General features: G+C 45.7%; 1 protein-coding gene across 1 annotated transcript in view; it reads right to left on the bottom strand.

Annotated features, from left to right (window-relative positions):
* The window catches only part of LOC132455153 (transmembrane protein 163a), a 67,416-nt gene that overhangs the window by 12,325 nt on the left and 32,211 nt on the right, over positions 1 to 22,880 (bottom strand). Inside the window, exon 5 of the mRNA XM_060048901.1 lies at positions 12,899 to 12,995. Coding sequence (XP_059904884.1) covers positions 12,899 to 12,995 — 97 coding nt within the window. The remainder of the gene's footprint in view (positions 1 to 12,898; positions 12,996 to 22,880) is intronic.

Raw genomic sequence — 22,880 nt, 5'->3', positions numbered from 1 at the left:
ATCCTCGCTCGGTGACTGTAAAGGATGTTTGGTCGAATGTTATGACGAAGAATCATAATGTGAATGGGAATATTCTATAAATGTCTTGATATCATCTTTCGTCTCAACACTTCTGCTGCAGCCGTTTAAAGTCTCACTCCGAGAACCTTAAAATATGAATCAATCCATAAGAAGTATGAAAATATCTTCCCGGTGGCGTAACGGGGCAAACAAGGTGTGCTTTGACATCTACGTTTCGAGGCGATTGCAACAGTGCCACACATGATCATATTTGAATATGTTTCAGGGTAGTAATTAGCTGTCGATTTTGGAGGCCTTTAACAATAATGACCAGCTATAGATTTGCTTCCCGATGGAGATTTTTGACAAATTACATGTTATTTAGCCTCTACACGTTAAGCTGAGTCCAATGAGATCAAGCTCGCCCTCTTGCTACACCGAGATCATGTCCTAGACCTAGGTGTACCATGTAAAATACATGTTACCATTTGCTAGAGTGTCATGCTGGGTGTCTTTGGCTCAACGTGTAGATGCTAAATAACATGTCATTTGTCACAAATTTCTATCGGGAAGCAAATCAATAGCTGCTCATTATTGATTAAGGCCTCCAATTTCGACAGCTAATTACTACCATTAAACATGTTCGAATATGCTCATGTGTGGCACCGTTGCAATTGCCTGGAAGCGTTGTTCGCCCTCTTACGCCACCGGGAAGATATTTCCATGCTTCTGATTGACTAATGAATTGATTCAGCTATTCCCCCAGAAGTCTGGGGTCAAACGGTCAAAAGGAGCCGGCACCATGCCGCTTATGAGACAAAAGTTAATGTGTATTTCTCTCATAACTTTTTGTCATTATTAAAGAGAGGCCTGATTCTCAGATATGCAGGTTGGATGGCTACGGTGTAGGTCTGGAAAGAACTTCAGGCCAAAATCTTGCAAGCGAGCCGCTGGGTGCAGGTGCAACGAGATGGAGCACTTGCTGAGTCATTTCCTGTAGGGCTGGAGCCACAGGTTGAAGCGTATGCATCATTTGAGACCCCCTTTGATATATAAGAGACCTCAAAGTACAGCTTACTTAAATGTTGTCAACCTGCAGTCACCTATTGCATCACTTCCTTTAGGGCTTCGGCCTCCTAATTGATCATTGTAGTATAATTGAATGCCCTCTTTCATATATATGATACCTCAACCACTGGGACGTGGCAACAATTCTCCAAATCCATATGGGGAGGGGGGGGTGATGCTTGTGGACAGTAGGGTTGTACACTAGACATAAATAGGAAGAAAACTCAGGAGAAGGAATGACCTCTCACAAATATATATTTAATAAATTGTTTCAAATAACCCTGCCTCGTTAAATCATTGAGCTTGGTGTTTTGCTTTCAAAAATAGGTTATAGAAGAAGTCTAAACTGCAGAAAATAAAAACATCCAAGCTGCCTTTTAAGGATACCTTGGAATATCCGTCTATTTTTTAACCATCGGACCCTAGTTTAGGACAAAAACAACACAATGGACGGCAGCTCCTTTGCCGCGTGGTTTTTAGATCCATGTAAGGATTAGAGGGGCTGGTCGATAGCAACCACCATAGCAACCATGACGGTCAAGTGACTGGATGCAGCCCCGTTGAAAAAAATAGAATACCACCCTACACACTGAGGAGAATAATGATATTTAAATTATTATGGCTTTATTTGCATGGGATTACATTTCGTTCTGTGTAGCATGGAAAAATCGGAGAAACACTCCCATTCAGAATGCATTGGTTTACATTTCGTTCTTTCGATCACAGTTATTTTTATTTATTTATTTATTTTCAGTTTTTGTGGAGGTGCTTCAAAGATGCTAATTTTTCTGCAATAATCCAAAATCCAATGGAAAAACCCGTTGGCTTTTTGTCAAGGGAAACCCAGGTCGACGCTCACTTCCGGGTTGGCCAACATACGTCATTCCTCCACCACTCTATACTGTAAAAACACATGTTCTAGTTGAATGATAATGCATGAATCTATTCATGCTATTCATGACAATTATTTTGGCCATGGTGGATCCAGATCTGTTCTGGAGCATTTCTGCACCTCGGGCAACAGTGCAGGGTTGCCAGGTCCTGCCTGCAAAAAACGTCCAGCCCACATACCGTTAAAAAATCCACCCAAAATGTCCTAGAAGCAGCCCAAGTTGTTGTTTTAGCAGCGAAATGCATTGTGTGTGTGTGTGTGTGTGTGTGTGTGTGTGTGTGTGTGTGTGTGTGTGTGTGTGTGTGTGTGTGTGTGTGTGTGTGTGTGAGTGTGTGTGTGTGTGTGTGTGTGTGTGCTAACACGCTATTTTATGTTGAAATGCGACGTAATCCAGTGTTCACGAAAACGTACACTGTCAACGTATGCTTTTGGCGACTGGGTTGGCTCTCAGATAAACGGGTTTCACGTCACAGGGTTTGGGAGGAAGGGGCGGGCCTTCTGAGAGGGGGTTCCGGGGGTTTCCTTCCGGGCGGGAGTTTTGGTTGTTGTAGTTTTCCGGTGGAGCTGTGCCTGCCTGTCCGATTGTTGAATCCAATAAACCTGTATAATAAAGTGTATGGGCGTTGTCCTTATACCGGGTTGTATCCTTATATCCTTATAGCCTACTCATCAAATGAATAGATTTAGCAAAAATGTGAGTTATTTTTTCCAACCGAGCTGTGCCTGCCTGTCCGATTGTGGAATCCAATAAACCTGCTATCAAGCTTACTTCGCTCAATACCTCGCCTGTGGTTATTACAATATCATTAAAAGTTACATAAAGTAACGGTTTAATAACACAAACGCAGGAAACACGTGAGCTGCTAGTTGAGCGAAAGCAGCGTCCCTAGCAACCTGACGTCGTTGAAACATGCGAGCGAGACGATTAAATCTTCCTAATAACTATAAAACTAAAGATCAGACACAATCACTGACTGAAGATTATGCTAGTAAAAAGTATATTTCTCGCTAGAAATGTTATTAGAAACACGTTTAACGGTGAATCGATCCTAAAATATGGCATTTCCCATTCAGATAATAAAGATCATACACATTCACTGACTGAAGATTATGCAAGGAAAATGTACATTTCTCACTAGAAATGTCATTAGAAACATGTTTAATGGTGTATCTGTCCTAAAATATTGCATTTCCCATTCAGATAATAACGATTAATATGGCTACGTAACAATTTCACCACATGCTAGGAGAACGTATCGCCCCCTGTTGGTGCTATTCCCCCATTCATTTCGAATGGAGAAGGACGCGTGTTCAGGGTGACGCTTTGGTCAGGCAAAGCGTGACCCTGAACACGCCTTGCGATGTGGACAGACGTATCTATTTTACGCCTTGGCGTGATACCGGGAGAGGGTTAGCTAGGCGCGTCCCGAGCAACCACGAGCAACCACGAGCGTCCACGAGCGGCCCCGAGACTTCAGAATGTCGTTATTTGCATGACCGCTAGAGGCGCTACATTTTGATACGCTCCAGTGGGTCGTAATTTGGGGCGGTACAAACGACCTATGCGGTCGTATTTTCTAGGAGGACAGGCTGCAGCACACGTTCTGAAGGCACTTCGGTGCACGTTCCAGAACGCGTTCAGGTATGGCAAGCCATCCCCGACAGAAAACGCCCTAATTTAGTCACGTACCACCTTCATTATGCTGTAAAAAACGCCGTAAAATGTAGAAAAACTGCATATTTTACGCGTCATGCGCAAAAATGCACCGCTATTTAAGCCGTTTACGCCGTTTTGAGCATCAAACCGCGTGCAAAAATACGCGTGTTTGCACATCACAACGCGCGTAAAATACGGCGTCTTTCGAGTATGCTAATAATCTCCGCCCTACTTTTCTCTCAGCCAATGCATTTGAAGTGTTTGCGCCCAATCGCTGAACAAGACAAGCAGACCAAATCAGTTCAGCACAGATCTGCTTGTCACGATTTCTTCTCTCATTTGTAATCCGTTGTAGCGTCATATAGATATTAGTGCTGTCAGTTAAACGCGTAATTAACGTCGTTAACATAAACCAATTTTAACGGCGTTAATTTTTTTATCGCGCGATTAACGCAATTCTTTTATTTGTTTTCGATTTTTTTGGGCTCAAAACAAAGAAGCAGTAGCCTGACTGCTATGTTCAAGGCAGTATCTTTGTATGTTCATCGTTTAATTGCACTATAGGCATTTTTTTTGTATCGTCCTGTTTTGATCAGTGTATGCTAATGTTGTTTTCAATAAAAAAAACATTTGCACAAGGCAAGCCGATGCACTTCTCCATCTTGATAAGAGCATTAAAGAGAGAAAAATTTATGGGACAAAGAAATCAAGGAATATTTAGCATAGAAAAAAGAATAGCGATTAATCGCGATTGCTCGCGATTAATCGTGAGTTAACTATGACATCATCCGATTAATCGCGATTAAATATTTTAATCGCTTGACAGCACTAATAGATATATATCAGTGAATCCGAAATAAACCATGTGGTCAGTGTGGCCCAATCGATAGAGACGCTTGCTCTGTAGGCAAGAGGTTGTCGGATCGAATCCATCTATTGTCAGATTTCTCCGTTAACTTCTCGTGTCCAAGGTTCTTCCCTTTACCTAACATGAATGACGTTGATGGCTTTTAGGCGCTGTGGTGACCTTTAATCACTAAAATTGTTTTAGTGATAAAGGGATTTTTAGACTGGTTCAGCTGCTGCTCAATGACTCTCACGTTCCTCTTCTTGCGATCATTGCGATTCGCCAATTATTGATCCTTTTATTCAAAATATCCAAAGACAAAGAATGGGTGCATTACGGTATCATTTTTATGATATTGTTAATAGCCTAATAAAAATGTCAGTTGCGTTAGTATTTAATTTTTCATTTGCTTGTTTAGCTGTGTATGACAGTTAACAATGTTGGTGTAGGCTGATGGGCCTCTTAAGCCTATCAGTTAGGCTACTTGGCTCCCCAGTTCATCAGTGTCTCTCTCTATGACTGCCTCTCACTCCTTTCCACTGTGTATTTATATTGATTGAACAAAAGAGGATGCAACGATAACTCCACGAAAATAAAGGCTCCATGGCTATAATAAGTTAAATATAATTAACTTATAAAGCGTGTAACAAGACACCGAGATGATCTGGCTGGCTGACTAAAAAGGCACTGAATATGGAACTTTTAACACAGGAGGTCTGGCTTGCTGACTAAAAACCATTGCGATCATAAAAGGTGACCATCTGACAAAAGCACAAATCTGACAATAGTGCAAGAGTCTCTATCGATTGGGCCACGCTGACCACACGGTTTATTTCGGATTCACTGATATATATCTATATGACGCTACAACTAATAACAAATGAGAGGATAAATTGTCACAAGCAGATCTGTGCTGAACTGATTGGATCTGCTTGTCATGTTCAGCAATTGGGCGCATACACTTCAAATGCATTGGCTGAGAGAAAAGAAGGGCGGAGATTATAAGCATACTAGAAAGACGCCGTATTTTACGCGCCTTGTGATATTCACAAACGCGCGTATTTTACGCGCGGTTTGATGCTCAAAACTGTGTTTTTTACGCACGTTCTTGAAAGGCTTCATTGCCGCGTAAAAAGAGGTGCATTTTTGCACATGAAGGCGTAAAATACGCTGTTTTTCTACATTTTACAGCGTTTTTACGGGTAATGAAGGTGATGCGTGACTAAAGGAGGGCGTTTTCTGTCGGGGTTGGCTTGCCATATTCAGGAAAGTTCAGAACGCGTTCCAGTTATATGCTAATTAGCTCCTCCCCTGAATTTCTAAGCCAATAGGTTTGAACTTTTTTCACCCAATCATATGCATGGCTAAACACTAGCGATGGGCAAAATGATTATTTTCCGGGAACTAGTTCTTTCAGTTCAGTTCACTATAACGATTTGTTTGTTTGATTCGTTCGTTTTGATTCGTTCGTTACGTCAGATTATGTCATTTGACAGGGAATCTCACTGGTGTCTGCCCCCCCCCCCCCGCCCCCGCGAGACGGCCCTTAGCATAATTTAAGCGACTTCTAGGCTCTACCCCCCGTGAAAATCGACAAGATATACTATATAGTATAACCAAACGTCCCACCAATATTTATGCCACTTGCTTACTCTCTATATGTCATTCATGGTTTTATATTTATAATTTTATTATACTTTACATTTAATTCTTCATTATTCAGGCATTACAGAACTTTCATGGTCATAAATAAAAAATACGAACTGCAGTTTAATTTCTTTGTTTGTTCTTGAATTGACGTAGAATGGAGCAAAGACTCCTGGGATTGGGAAATGCGTTTATCCAATAAACAGATGGAGGTCAAGTCTATTTTCGGAAAAGTAGGGGGATATATGAGTAGCCCCACGTCGAATGGTATGACCCAAGATGCTGAATCTTTGAGAACGTTTTAGACTCAATCAATATAAGTCGCGGGGAGACGAAGTTCTGTTTGTTTGTATATTTTATTTACGTGACCACATTTTTGTTTTATGTTTAAAAAAAAAAGAATCAAAGAACCAGTTCTTCTTGTTTTGGGGAACCAGTTCTTGTCGTTCACGTTCGGGATTCGTTCGTTGTGAACGAATCGGTCGCGACCGACTCATCCCTACTAAACACACAGACAGAATCAGTCGATTCTTCTTTCCTGTTGCAAAGTTTGCCCAAACTTACCTACTCTACAGGCCTACTTGTTTATGGTGATGGTTTTTCTGTATAGTAGTTTAATAATATAATAGTTTGAAAGTGTACCTTTCATTTTGAGTTTTGTTTAGCTGCAAAAACCATCCTATCCATCGTTTTTAAAGTCTAAAGTTAAGATGTTCTAAATTAAAGGGGGTTAATGTGGAGGTGGTGAACACTACAAGTACATACTCTTTGAAGTTACTTGACCGAACATTTTGTGTATGGTAAGTGGCAAGTAGGCTATGATCATAACAGAATCAAAAAGCAGACATTTATTTATAGCGTATCGTTTTTATTTCTGCATTACATGAGTCAGCTTGGTCTGGACCCAGTTTCCCGATAACGATGGATCTTCGCACGATCATTCTCACGATGGATCTTGCGAACCATCGTAAATTTCTTTGGAGCGTTTCCCGAAACTCTTAACATGAACGCGCATTCGCTGCACTCACGACGTTCGTAAGATTGTACCCACTGACACGATGCTGAAACGCGTTATGACGCAGGGGGAGACCAGGAATGTCGCAGGAAAATGGGGTTAAAAAGGGTTAAGATATCTCCCCATCAAGGCCAACCACAGAGTAGCCTACAAAAAGAATAGAGTGCAATAATTTGAATGCTAAAGATATTAAAACACAATTGATTAGGCCTAGGCCGACATATCAGTCCTAATCCTGAACGCAATGTGCATACATTTGTTCACGGCATTTCCCCTCCTGAAATAATTCCATATTACGAAAATCCCAAATAGCTTGTGTGACAACTAGCCTACATTTATCTTAATGTGCTGATTTCTGAAACATACTTTGCGCAGCAAAGTGCCGACTTTATCTGATTCCGCATAAGGTTTCATTGATTGGCTCTCTAGTCTAGAGTATTTGTAGACATTAAAAATGCAACGTTCCATTCATTCATTGTCATTCAAACGCAGAGGCCGCTAGGCATTGACACGCGGCTATTGCTGACCCGAGAGCTTGGTCTAGATCCTGCCCATATTGTTGGGCAGGATGGAGTAGGCTATAGGCAGGGTTCGAGTAAAGATTCCATCTCTGTGGGGGTCTCTTAAAGTTGTTGACAGGGGGGGAGGCGGACGTATATAGGACGTAAATATGGGCTATTATGACACGGCTTTTCTCAACGCCGTGGAACGCTCCGTTTACTTGCATGAGCCATTCACAACGGCGCCAGCGTCTTCGGTTGCTAAGCGACGTCAACGTCTTTGGCTAACTATTTCTCTGCTGATCAACACTACGAATGGTAACAAATAAATTGTAAAAAGACACCTTGTGAAGTTATTTTTTCGTTTGGCAAGTAGTCCGCTCATTATCGAAAATAAGCCCCTTCAGGTCGAAGCACCTCCGTTTCGCGTCGGTGTCCGGTTCGCTCTGTCTGGCCTTATTTTCCCGATAATGACCGGCGTTCTATTATCCCACTTAACGTCAATATTACTCTGCATGTGGAAGGGAAAATAGCTTTATTTGTAATTACAATATTATGCTGCTGTATTTTCAGAGACCCCCACAGATATTTGAGTTTGCTGCTTTCATGGGAGCCAGAACTCTCCCTATGGGAGCTCAGCTCCCACCTAACTCGACGATGGCTATAGGTCTTTTTACACTGCCGAGCCGGTTCGGTCGCAGCTTGGCACGCCCGGCGATTTCACCTTCTTATCTCAAGTTTCCTGTGTAAAACCGAGGGGGTCAAATCCCCCGTTTGTCACGGCGCGGGGTTTCTTGGTTCACTGGGGAAGGCGGGGCTGTGCACCGAGTCTCCACGTCCGGGGGGGGGGGGCTGTCAGTCGCAGGCAGACAGTCGAACTTCGTGCTCTCATGCAATCCCAATGAGAGCGACACGAACTTCGTCTGAGCAAAAAAAAAAAAAAAACTTCATGTGCACGCAGAGACTATGGCGGCCGAAATTAGACTATGGCGGGGCGCCATAGTCTCGTCAATGTGTGGGAAACACTGCCTTGTGACGTGGCTTTAATTGCTGCAATAAATTATGTTGTTGTTGACTTCTAACATGTCTCCATCTTTGCTGTTTAAATCTAACAGTAGTCTTTGACAAATATATCGGCGGTAACCACTGTTTTTGGTTGCGAAATGGCTCAAGCTGGGCATTCCGTGGTATTGGATGTGTTTTATTAATGAAACGCATCCAACTAGGAATGTCCGCTGGTGACGCCACTGAGGCTATAGTAGGCTAACGATGCTCTTAGCGTCCTACGAGTACCCTGCCTGGAGTCCTCGTTAGCTACGAGCGTTTTTTTCACGACGTTCGTTACCAACGATGCTTTCGGGAAACGGTGTGAAAACTGAACGATGCTCGTACGACGCACTTCACGATCCACTTAGGCTAACGATGCTTTCGGGAAACTGGGCCCTGTTCTGAGTAAAACGAATAAACGAGCGTAGAAGTTGGATTCCAATAGTAAACAATAGGTAAAGCTTTGGAGGTCTGTCTGCTCTTCTGTTGGTTGGAATCCCTGAAGGATTGTAATTTTCAATTGTGGAGATTGATGTAGTGTATCGCTGTTCATTGAAATTAACGCAAATTACAGTACATGCCCACATTAAACTATAATTTAAAATTCCATTAGAAGTAAATAAGTACTAAATGATATTATTAAACTACTATACATGTATATAGACCAGGGATTAAAGTGAAAAAAAATCTTCTGACTGAAATTTTATTTGCGCTACAGCCAAGTCACGTGCATTGTGTGAAACATGTTCCAGGTTAGGTTACTTGACACCTGCATATCACACAAAAACACGCACCTGGTTGTTGAATTTTTTTGCACCATGAACCGTAAGGCTTGCCATCGTTCCCCGTTTCCGTCAGCCATGCCCATCTCCATTTATTTGTTTGTGTTTTATCAATATCCGATACATCAGAGCCGTCAATCATTATAAGGGAGTTCATACAACACTAACACAACAAAGAGACGTAAGATGTGGCGCGAAAATGGTGTGTATATATATACATTTGTATATAATATATTTAATATATATTTAATATATAATCGGGATGTACATTAAAATGCTTGTGTTTTCAGTCAATTTTAACGGTAGACCTTTTAAATACTCACTATATAATTTGACAATTTTACCGGCGTTGACGTATGACGACATAATACACGCGTGTATTATGTCCATGTTCGAAACTGCATACTACCGTACTGCCGACTACATACTGCGCAGTATGTACTGTATACTGCATACTGAATGTGGGATTCAGTATGCAGTATACAGCAGACCGACTGCACCGCAGTATACAGTATGCAAGTTTCCCAGAATGCATTTCGCGGCAGCGGTAGCGGTAAAGCTGCTAAAAGCTGTTTTAATTCTCGCTTCAGTGCTGTTAATACATCACTTTCTTAAGTTTTAATATTTTTTTATGCGAGAAAGTACCTATTTAGATCCTTAATATGCGATTAGTTTATCCAAATGACGCCTGTTTGTAAATTTGTCCCGACGTTATCGGAGATGTGAAAAAAAACTCCTCGGATCTACATTGATCTCACAAGTGGCCTCTGTGAACTCCAAATGACGGAAATCCGTCGTAGCGACGGAGAACTTTAATCCATGATATAGACACACTAAACTAAACCATCACCATAAACAAGTAGGCCTGTAGAGTAGGTAAGCTTGAGCAAACTTTGCAACAGGAAAGATTTGCGAAAGAAGATCTCTGGAATCGACTGATGTTGTCTGTGTGTTTAGCCATGCATATGATGAGTTAAAAAAGTTCAAAGCTATTGGCTTAAAAATTCAGGGGAGGAGCTAATTAGAATATAACTGGAACGCGTTCTGAACTTTCCTGAACGCGTTCTGGAACGCGCGCCGAAGTGCTGATGCGCGGTAAAATTGTTCAGAACGCGTGCATAAACGCGTAAAATAACGTCGAATTAAGTCCCCCTGGGCTTGCCATACCTAAATAACGCGCCCAACGCGCCCAACACACTAATGCGCAGAGTTAAAAAAAATTAACTTGATGCGCCTACGCGTGACGCTTAGCCAATCATCGTTGAGCTTGACCCGATGTCACTGGCAGAGAAACGGAGGACGCACAGAAGCAGAAAGAACATGGACGACCAAGCCATTGTTTCAGTGTGTGCTGAAACGATGAGGAGGTGGTGAAACTCACCCAGATGTGAGCGCCTACGGAGGATGTCATGCACTAGAGTTTAGATTCTCTCCCCGAGCCTGACCTGATCCGGCCGGATGACCGGGCCGGGTCGGGCCGATATTTTCCACCACTATCCTCGGGCCGGGCCTTTGATCGAGCGTTTGTGTTTTTTTTTTCATTGCTTTATTGGCCTCATCTGAGGAGAAATCTATGCCATAAACAGAAATATTATAGGCCTTTATTACACGGGTCTTCTCAATGCCGTGGAACGCTCCCTTTACTTGCATAGGTAGTAGGCTACTCCGGTAACTTGTGAACCCCAGCGTCTTCGGTTGCTAAGCGACGTCAACGTCTTTGGCAGACTTAATCAACACTACGAATGCTGGTAACTAATAAATTGTAAAAAGACACACCATGTGAAGTTATTTTTTCGTTTTTGCAAGTAGCCTTGTAATAAGCGGGATAATGTAGGCCTATAGAACGTCGCCGGTCATTATCGAAAATGTATCAATATATATAAATAAATATATAAAACATATTGAAGCAGACACCTCCGCTGGGCGGGCTCATCTAGCTGCATAGGCGCGTTAGGCGCGTTGATCAAGCGTCAGGTTAGGCGCGTTACGGGCGTAATTTAACGCGCGTAACGCGTTCAGTGTGGCCGCACCTTAAGACCTTCATTGAGGGGGGTCATTAAGGAGCAGGTGGGGGTCAGGGGGCAGCTTCAACCACTGGACTACTGACTTTAGAGGCCAGGGGTCTCATTTATAGAACTGTGCGTGGGATCGTTACTAAAAGTGTACGTACGCCCAAAAGCCAAGTTTTGCGTGCGCCAAAAAATATTCTGACTTATAAAACCCTGCGTACGCACACTGTACGCAATCTTTGCTTTATAAATCACAGAGTGCCTACAAGTGTGCGCAGCTGAATCAGCTTCACGTTCTGCCCTGTACACGCCCCTTTTGCAGAAGGACTGAGAAAAGCAAAAAAGCGAAATTTCACGGAGGTTGAAGTGGAGACACTTGTGGGTGAGGTGGAGGCCTGAAAAGTAGTTTTGTTCGGCGGTCACGGGATTGGGATCGCCAACAAAAAAAAGCAGAGTGAGTGGCAACATGTTGCTGCAGCAGTGAACTCTGTCAGTAGCACGGAGCGCACAGTCCCAGAATAAAAAAGAAGTGGTCTGACATAAAGGTACATATTTTTATACCAATAAATCATTATGGTCCCTAAAGACCCTCTCCCTCCGAATCCTGCCATTTGCATGGTCCGCCAGAAGTGCCATATGGGGCAGCACTACCACGGCGCTCACCTCTGTATTAATAGGGTTACGGTAATAAGACTGACCGAGAACACCTTGGATAATCAGTTTGTAATCACCCACGTAAAATGTTCTTGAACATAACCCCTTTTTAATGCCAGATTTTTCATGAAAAGCATCAAGAGTAACGGACAACGATTGTGATGAGGAGTGTGGCTTGGTTTTCCACACTTGGGATTTAATTGACATTTGATTATGTGTTTACAGTGTCACATAAAAATATTATGTTATTGAGACACGTTGGACAAATGCTTTATTCCATGCAGTCGCGCCGTCAGTGGACAGTAGCCTATGGCGTGACGGGATTAATTATAGAGAATTTGTTTTTATTTATATTCTAAGGAGATGTTTCTGGAGTTATAACTGAGAAATAACGCCTTTGACCTAAATTATTCTGATTACATAGATTTAACGCATGATACGGGTTGAAATTAAATGTATGAAGGCCGATGTTAAACATAATCGTTCTTCTCACTCTACAAGTCTTCGGTCTGAATTCAGTTCACCATCTGTGTCGCCAATTCTCTTTTTCCTACAAACCACGCGTACGCTACGGTTATAAATGAGACCCCAGAACCTTTGGACTGGGAGTAAATCACACCTAACCACTAGACTCTACTCATACTCATCGTCGTCATCATCATCATCATCCTCGTTGTGCTCATAGTATTCGTCATAATCGTCATCGTCATCATCGTCATCATCGTCATCATCGTCATCATCGTCGTCATAGTCATCATCATAATCGACATCGTCACTCACCACTTCCGGTAGCAGTTTGGTTGCCAGGTCGTGGATGGCTTTTCCCATAATGCAAAGCGAGGACAGGATGAAGAGCACCCCCAGGATGACGCACGCTCTGTGTGGCGGGAGACGACAGAAGGGTTTTAGAGTTAGCACATTGTTAAGACAAACACCGCTACCTGCATGCAGAAAAGCATCACATAAACCAGTTACTCACTGCAAGCCTACACACACACTCACACTCACTCAACATCTCATCTCTTTAATCTAACAATTATCTGTTTCCGAGATGCAAACAACACTCAATGCAACTTTTCAAATGCATGTAGACACCTTTACCCGATCTACTTCGGACCGAAATCGGTATATGAACGGACAAGCGAGATCAGATAAGAACACCTAGATAACTCGATCATAGTCCGGTTTCTACCTGCATGTAAACACGCATCGTATCTCGTATCGGATTTCGCCTGCTGGGCATGCTGGAGATCTTGCGGCCGGGGGACGTGAGCCGAAAGTAGAAGGAGACGGTAGTCGTGTTGATGTCGCCAAAGACATATAAACAATTCTTATTTCTTTATAAATATAAATATTCAAATTATTTCTTTATATGTTTGTGGTTGTCGCCTTCGGAAAACGAGAAACAGCGATTTATTTAAAAAGGTGACGCAGAAGATGGAGGAAGTTGGTGTCATGTCATTACCCCCTATAAGAAGTGTATCATCATCAACATGCATTCAGTACACACTGACACTACGCTTTGATTTTCACTTTTTCTTTCGAGGACCAGCGCCTTGAATATTTACTACAGCGTTTCAACAGCTCGATGCGGTATCGCAATGACTCAGTCTTTACGGAGATATTCCTGAACGGCTTAAAACGAAACCGGATCGTTTTTTCCCGTTTCGGCTCCGTGTGGACGGGGCCTCATTGACACAGTGAGCGCACAACAGGGAAGCCCTGAATTCCTGGCAGAGGCAACCTGTGGAGCTAACGCTAAAGACTTTCTCCTCAATTCCCTGTAAAGAGTCTCTACTCTTTATGAGCTCTCGCTCCAGGCTTACATGCTAACGGGCTAAAGGAACAATAGCCTTAGGGCGCACTCACACTAGGCCATCTGTACCGTGCCCAAGTCCGTTTCAGACCTGTACCGTGCTCAAGTACGATTGCCCCCACCCCCTGCTGTGCACTGGCCTGTGCTCACACGAGGCAATCTCAACTGGGCTTGAGTACGGTTGCCTCTTGTACATACGTCATCACGTCACCACCAAGCGTCCGCTGCTTAGTAGAACAACACAGAGAACACAGTTGACACTTTACTGACTTTGTTGCTTATTTGGAGCCGTTCTATTCAGATACAGCCCTCTCTCACTGACGTTTTTACACTGCCAAATAGGCCGTTTTATGCATGCCTTTTGCGTTTACACTCCATGAGGTAAATAACCTGCTTGAGCTATAACCCCGATATACCCTCCCCTCCTGCACACATTGGTAGATTATTGGGTTTCATTCTGTTGTAAATGCGACGGCTCCGCGGTTCCGGGGGGGGGGGGGGGGTGGGCTTGGGTAGTGGTGTTGCTGCGCTGTCTCCACAGAGACAACGCAGTGATATGATCATTGCAGAGTTTACCTCCGGCCACTAGGGGATAGCGTTGTATTGCAGACCACTGACCGGCTGAGTTGGCGGTCTACCTTGTTGTGTTCGCTAGCATTGCAGACGTTCCCGTTGCATAGCATGTTGAGCTGCTGGCATGATTCATGTGAGTCTTTCCTGATTAATACAATTGTTATTGTTAGATACTTGAGATGCTTATGTGTGTATGCATTTATGTGCATGTAGGAATTACTGTTGTTATTACGTTTGTAGCTTACATTGTTATTGTGTGTGATTGCTGCAGGACTTCTTCATCTTTGTCATTAAATCCAAACTCTGACATCGAGGAGTGTATTTCTTCATGAAGAAGTCATGGTTGTCGTTGGATGTACTGTTCCTGGCTGCGCTTTCGAGACCGGAGATGTGTCTGAAGCACTCGCCATTGCGCTGTTGACGAATCACGGACTTGTCCATCGGAACCCGCCGGCCCAGATCCCGACTACGCATGGTCCGAAACTTGATCGGCCTAAGGTCGATGTTGGCGTGACGATAGAGGAATGGAACGTTTTCATCCGTCGCTGGGACGTCTTTCGCACCGGTTCAGGCGTCGGGGCTGCCCACGCCCCTTTCCAGTTATTTCAGTGCGCTGGGCCTGAACTTGGAGATAGCATGTTGAAGGCCAACCCCAACATAATTTCCGGACCCCTGGTGGATCTGATCGCTGCCATGCGTTCACTAGCCGTCATTCCGGTTGCCACATGTGTCCTGCGCACCGAGCTGCTTCAGTTGCACCAGGTGCGTGATGAAGCATTCCGTGCCTTCACCGCCAGGGTGCGAGGGAAGGCGGAGACATGCGCCTACGTTGCGGTATGCGAGTGTGGCAAGGATGTGGACTATACCGACCACATCATCCGTGATGTTCTGATCAACGGGATTTACAACTCAGACATACGCCGCGAGACACTGGGGATACCTGACATTCTGACAAAACCAGTGAACGATGTGATTGCAGTCGTTGAAAACAAGGAAATGGCCCGCAATGCTCTCCCGTCGTCCACTCTATCAGCCATGTCGTCATTCCAGCGCCTACGGAGAGATCAACAGACGGGCCCCGTCCCGACCCCAGCCCCAACAGACAGGGCTAGGCAAGCCTCGTGCCTGGGCTGTAAAAGCACCTTTAAGGTCTTCACGGAGGGACCTCGCTGTTGGAATACCAAGCCTCACCAGATTTGTGTCGGTTGCTATAGGGCCCGCCGACAGAAGAGGGGTCAACAGCCATCAAACGACGGTCAGCAGGCTGCCATGGAATCGGTGCCGATCTCCCAGATTTCATCGGTTCAACTCAAAGCACGCCCTGGCCGACACTGCGGGGGCCGTCGCCGCACTCTGATGACACACAGCACTATCGGTGGTCCCACACCCATCAGGCTCGGGCACCACATTTTCTCCAGGGGGGAATGGAGGAGGGCCAAGCTAAGAGACCACCCCCGAGTCTTAATCACCATCTCGGTCGACAGGTCAGTCGGGCCGCGGGGCAGCATCAACCACCGAGGTGTCACAGATTGTGACACTGGCGCACAATCTGTGGTCTCTTGAGGAGTTCCTCGCCTGCGGATTCTCGCGTGATGACCTGCGTCCTGTTAATCTTAGCCTGTCAGCTGCCAACCGCTCCCCCATAGCCATTGAGGGAGCATTCTTCGCTAGGCTCTCAACAGCCCCCAGCGACAGTGGTGTTACGTCCTGCCGCTCGATGGTGTACGTGAGCAGCTCAGTTCGAGCGATGTACCTCTCCTACGAGTCACTGCTTAACCTCGGCCTCTTCCCTGCAGACTTCCCATCAGGTAGCAGTGGAGGACCCAGAGACGTGCATGGCCCTGGCGCACATGACATACCAATCAAGCCCTTGTTTGTGAATGCTACGAGGTCTGCCGACAGTGGCTGCACAGACCAGGGTAATCCCCAGGACGCTCAGTGCTCATGCCCCAAGCGTACAGCCCCTCCACCACGGCCTCAGGCGTTACCGTTCCCCTGCTCACCGGAGAACAATGGTCGGATGAAAGATTGGCTACTAGAGAGATACGCCTCATCCACATTCAACACTTGCCCTCATCAGGCTTTGCCTTGCATGGAGGGGCCCCCTATCGAAATGCACGTGGACCCAGCAGCCACGCCGAAGGCCTGCCACACCTGCTAATGTGCCTTTGCACTGGCAGCAGAAAGTCTACGACGACCTCCTTCGGGACGAAGCCCTTGGAGTCATTGAACGTGTGCCATACGGTGAGCCAGTGACATGGTGCCATCGTATGGTAGTCACAAGGAAGCACGACGGCTCCCCCCGCAGGACCGTGGACCTTTCACCTCTTAACAAGTTCTGCCAACGTGAAACCTTCGCCACTGAATCCCCATTCCACCTTGCACGTCGCATCCCGGGGGACACCTGGAAAACCGTCACGGATGCCTGGAATGGCTACCATAGTGTGCCCCTGCGTGTGTCGGACCGTCGTCTGACCACCTTTATCACGCCCTTCGGCCGCTGGCGCTACATCAGGGCGCCGCACGGTTTCCTGTCATCTGGGGACGGCTACAACCGTCGTTTTGACGCCATCCTCTCGGACTTCGAGCGCAAGGAACGTTGTGTGGATGACACTATCCACTATAAACACTGACCTGGAGCATCAATGGTGGAGGACCATCGACTTCCTGACACGTGTCGGCCGGTCGGGCATTGTGTTGAACCCAGATAAGTTTCAATTTGCGGAGAGGTGCGTAGACTTTGCTGGGTTCAGGGTGTCAGAAGCCACCATAGAGCCGCTTCCGAAGTACTTGGACGCCATCCGGGACTTCCCCACCCCGGACTCCACGACGGATATCAGAAGCTGGTTTGGCCTGGTCAACCAGGTGGCGAACTACGCCCAGTTGCGCGACACTATGGCACTATTCAAGCCGTTCCTCAGCCCACGCTGCAAATTCTCATGGTCCCCTGAATTGGAGGAAGCCTTCCAAACATCCAAACAGGCAATAATTGGGGCCATCCGTGAGGGCGTGGAGATCTACGACATGCGGAGGCGCACCTGCCTCCGCCCTGACTGGTCCAGGCGTGGCATTGGCTACTTCCTGCTCCAACAACATTGTAGCTGCACTTCGGGCATACCTGACTGTTGCCCAGGAGGATGGAGGATCACCCTCGCCCACCCACCCCTATGCGGCCATCGAAGGAGAGGCCCTGGCCGTGGCCTGGGGCCTGGAGCAGACGCGATACTTCACGCAAGGATGTGACAACCTCGTCGTGGTCACCGACCACAAGCCCCTTGTGATGATCTTCGGCGACCGCACACTAGATGAGATAACAAACTCACGCCTGTTCAGACTCAAGCAGCGTACCCTCCCATGGCGCGAACGGCCTCTCATTGGGATCGCCTAGCGTACCTGACGCCGTAGAATCCGCACTTATGGCTTCCATCCGCGACGATGCCCAAGAACTAGGAGCCATCTCATGGTCCCTTCTCGCACGAGAGACGGCAGCTGATGCGTGCCTCGGCCACCTTCTGTCCCTGATCGAGCATGAGGGTAGGGTTGATGTTAATGACCCTGCCCTAGCGAGTCTGTCACCAGTCTGTGAGTCAATCTACGTGCAGGATGGCGTCCTCCTATATCACGACCGTGTCGTGGTTCCACCGTCCCTCCGTGAAGGAGTCCTACGGCACCTCCATGCCGCCCACCAAGGAGCTTCTGCGATGGAGCAGCACGCCCGTGCCATAGTCTTCTGGCCCGGGATGTCGAGGGACATCCGAGCCACCAGGTATGGATGTACAGACTGTAACCGCAATGCTCCGTCACAGGCATCCACGCCCCCCCTACCATCCTCACCGCCATCCACCCCGTTTGAGGCGGTGTTTGCTGACTTCTTTGATTATGGAGGCCGCCACTACCTGGTTGTCGGTGATCGACTCTCGGGCTGGGTGGAGGTCCTCTGCTCCACAGCGGGCACTGATCTGGGAGGCTCGGCTGGCTTGGTTCGCCACCTACGCACGTTCTTTGCCACATTTGGCGTGCCGGAGGAACTTTCGAGCGATGGTGGTCCAGAGTTCAAGGCTAGCCATACAGAGGACTTCCTCCGATTATGGCACGTCAGACATCGCGTGTCCTCGGTTGGTTTTCCACAGTCGAATGGGAGGGCGGAAGTTGCGGTGAAGACTGCTAAGCGTCTTCTGGTGTCCAACACTGGCCCAACTGGCGGTCTTGATCATGATCGTTTTTTGCGTGCCATGTTGCAGTTGTGCAACACACCTGACCCCGACTGCAACCTTTCACCGGCGCAGATTATATTTGGTCGTCCCCTTCGAGACTCTTTTTCTTTCGTCAACAGGCTAGAAAAGTTCTCGAACCCTCATATTCGACCGCTCTGGCGCCAGGCATGGGCCGCGAAGGAGGACGCCCTTCGGACCCGGATATCCCGCACCACTGAGTCTTTGAGGGCTCACTCGAGACCACTCCGCCCATTGGTACTTGGTGAGACGGTATTCCTCCAGAATCAGCAGGGCCCGAGTCCACACAAGTGGGATCGGTCAGGGGTCGTGGTGGAGTCACTGGGTCACGATCAGTATCGGGTTAGGGTTGACGGGTCAGGGCGCCTGACTTTGCGCAACCGGCGATTCCTTCGCAGCTACACTCCAGCCACCCCCTATGTCCGGCAGCAGCCAGCTGCCCTGTTGACGCCGCCCGCGACCTTGGACCGCCAGCCCCTGCCTGTCCACCCTGGGCTAGTGACGCCCCGGGGTGTCGTTCCTCAGGCAGCAGATGGACCCCGTGACGCGGCATTGGACGCCTCCCCGCCGGAGCCCCCTGGTGAGGCATCCTCTGGTCTCGGGGCCCAGGAGGCCCCCGTTCCTACGGGCGTCGACCCAGATGCGTCGCTTCCGGCGTCGCAGTCGCCCCATCTTGGACAGCCGTGCCGCGTGAGGAGGCCACCCAGACGCTACGAGCCCGAGACGGGCCGTTGGATACAGGACTGAGTCCGTTTACCTATTCCCGTTCATAGCTTTCCGGACTGGGGGGATGCAGAGTTTACCTCCGGCCACTCGGGGATAGCGTTGTATTGCAGACCGCTGACCGGCTGAGTTGGCGGTCTACCTTGTTGTGTTCGCTAGCATCGCAGACGTTCCCGTTGCATAGCATGTTGAGCTGCTGGCATGATTCATGTGAGTCTTTCCTGATTAATACAATTGTTATTGTTAGATACTTGAGATGCTTATGTGTGTATGCATTTATGTGCATGTAGGAATTACTGTTGTTATTACGTTTGTAGCTTACATTGTTATTGTGTGTGATTGCTGCAGGACTTCTTCATCTTTGTCATTAAATCCAAACTCTAACATCGAGGAGTGTATTTCTTCAATCATGAGCAGTTAACTTGAGAGAAAGTGAAATACGCGAGCTGCTGATCATGTGAGAGAAGGTGATGCAGTCGTATTAAACAAAGACGTTGAAAGATGGTGTGATCTACGAGAGAGACGCAGAGGAACTGTCCATACGAGGCTTTCGTCAGGATACAAAACAAGTGGTCAGCAAATTAAAGAATATGTTGGCGTTTTTGGACTTGTAAATAGTTAGTCGCGTTTGTAGCCTACACTCAGACGTGAACTCATTCTTGCATGCGGGTGTCTTCGTTCATAAGAAAATAAAAACATTCGGGAGTGTGCAAATTATTATAAAGTGGTCTACACTTTATAATCTCCAGTGAACCAAGAAAGCTTGCGCTGCGACGAACAGGGTATTTTTGATCAAACACTCAACTTCACTATCGCAACGCTATTTTTAATGGGACAAAAGCAACCTGGTCTCACAGGAATCCGTGAAATGACTACGGTCGGACGCTTAACTCGAAATCCGTGGACACATCACGGAAACATGCCGATTTCCGTGATGTGGCCACGGAATTCGCTCCAATGCAAGTTAATGACGCTTATGTTCCGTGGCTCACACACGGATCCCCGTTTCAACGAGCGAGTCGACCACGGGGGCTTAACTCAAAAGTAACTCACAATATTTATGATACTGTTGTGGACACACACACACACACACACACACACACACACACACACACACACACACACACACACACACACGAAGACCCCCTTCAAGATTATGCTCTGTGTGGCGAGGGACAATACAAACTGACAGTAAGCTCGTTGCTACACCAAAGACTACTTCACACACTTCACAACATCGGTCCAGCATGCAAAACACACACAGACTCAAACACAAACACACTTTCTACTCATCTATTGGACACTGATCCATTGATGAGCATGCATCACTGTGTTCCAGGATGCAAATTGTTTCTCAACTTCACACACACAAAAGGCTGTAAAGGTGTATGTATCTGCACTGTAAAAAAAAAAAATTGAGAAAACTCAAAATTGCAAGGCAACTTACTGCAATAAATTTTTGTGTTTTGAGCCCAACAAAAGATCATTTCCTTCTTTAGACAAACTTGAAAGTTAGAGTTATACCAAATAAGATTTTTATATTTTACAAAACTCAAAAAAGTAAGTCAGGGTTGTTAACTTAATATTTCAAATTAAGGTTAATTTTCCAGCCGAATACAAGAGACTGGAATATGTTGGCAGCAAACTTATATCTGGGTCATTGATAGCATCGCCATGTCATGGCGACAGGCTGATAACACCCAAGAGGATGGCGCCCCAGCCCCCCCACTATACTGATAGTAGTCATGAGTATTACTGAGACAAAAAAGGGTTCAGCCGTAGACACAGTATAAAGGAAGTTTCACATAATCTGCTGAACCCAAGGTTGCCTACGTCAAAGCGGGGCAACTTTCGCATTCATGCTGTAACCACTAAGAGAGTAAACAAAGGGAAACTTAGACACACTGCTAACCTCACAAATCTCATATCTATTGCCTCCAAACCAAAAACAACCTTAAAGCCTATCAACAACACCATCAGGATGGCTCTACTTAATGTGAGGTCTCTTAATAACAAATCATTTTTAGTTAATGATTTTATTACCACTTCTAAACTGGATTTTATGTTTTTAACTGAAACATGGCTGGAACAAATTTACAGTGCAACCGTTCTGATAGAGACAGCTCCTCCCAACTATAACTTTTTTGATGCATGTAGATCTGGAAAAAGAGGTGGAGGGGTTGCTGCTATATTTAAAAATGTATTTCAGGGGAAACAGATTTTATATTTGGTGATTTTCCATCGTTCGAATACCTTAGTGCTGTATTGAAATGCTCCCCCAGAGTTCTCCTATTAATTATTTACAGGCCACCCACATATTCTGCAAATTTTTTCGATGACTTCACAGAATTATTGTCTAGCATCTCCACATAATTTGACTGTCTAGTTATAACTGGTGACTTCAATTTTCATACTGATGATTTGAATGACAAGTGTGCAAAAAAACTTTTTGCCATTTTGGACACATCTAAACTGTCTCAACATGTGAAAGAGGCTACTCATTGTAAGGGGCACACTCTAGACCTGGTTATCACAAAGGGCCTCAATGTTTCTGATCTCTCTGTGACTGATCCTTCCTTGTCTGACCACTTTTGTGTTTTCTTAAACATATCTTTTATTCCCGATATACAGACAAAATCAAACACTGTCAAAAAACGGTATATCAATGAAGATTCTAATGTACTTTTTAAAAAGGCCATCTCCTTGCTACCACCTCTAAACCCATGTTCTCCTGATGATCTTGTAGAAAACTTTAATTTGAAAATTTTGAAAGTCATAGATGTCATTGCACCTTATAAGGTTAAAATGATTTCTGGAAAGCAAAAGGCACCCTGGAGAAAAGCTGCTTCTGTAACAGCACAGAAAAAGGAATGCAGGAAGGTTGAACGCATCTGGCGTAAAACAAAACTTCATATTCACCATGATATCTATAAAGAGAGCCTCCGTGCCTACAATTTAGACTTAAAAAATGCCAGAGAAACATTTTTCTCCAATATCATTAAAACCAACACTAATAATGCAAAAACCCTATTTGCAACTGTTGACAGACTGACCAACCCCCCAACAGAAATTCCACCTGATCTCCATTCCACGCAGAAATGCAATGAGTTTGCAGCTTTTTATATTGATAAAATTGAAGGTATCAGACGCGCCATCAATATCTCCACTTCAAACAAAAATGTTGGACTACCACCCTGTTTAGGCAAAAATTACGTGGCAAGGATGGCATACTTTAATGTTATAGACTCTCAAAATCTTGTGGAAACTGTGACACAACTAAAGCCATCCACCTGTTGCCTTGATACTATACCTACCAACCTCTTTAAGAATGTTTTCGACTGCCTAGCAGTAGACATATTGCAGATAGTTAACAACTCTCTCCAGTCAGGCAATTTCCCAAAAGCTTTGAAAACTGCAG

This window comes from Gadus macrocephalus, chromosome 4 (genome assembly GCF_031168955.1).
Source record: "Gadus macrocephalus chromosome 4, ASM3116895v1".
NCBI classification, from domain to species: Eukaryota; Metazoa; Chordata; class Actinopteri; order Gadiformes; family Gadidae; genus Gadus; species Gadus macrocephalus.
The sequence above is the reverse complement of the archived record's forward strand: the minus strand, read 5'-3'. Positions and strand labels throughout refer to the sequence as shown.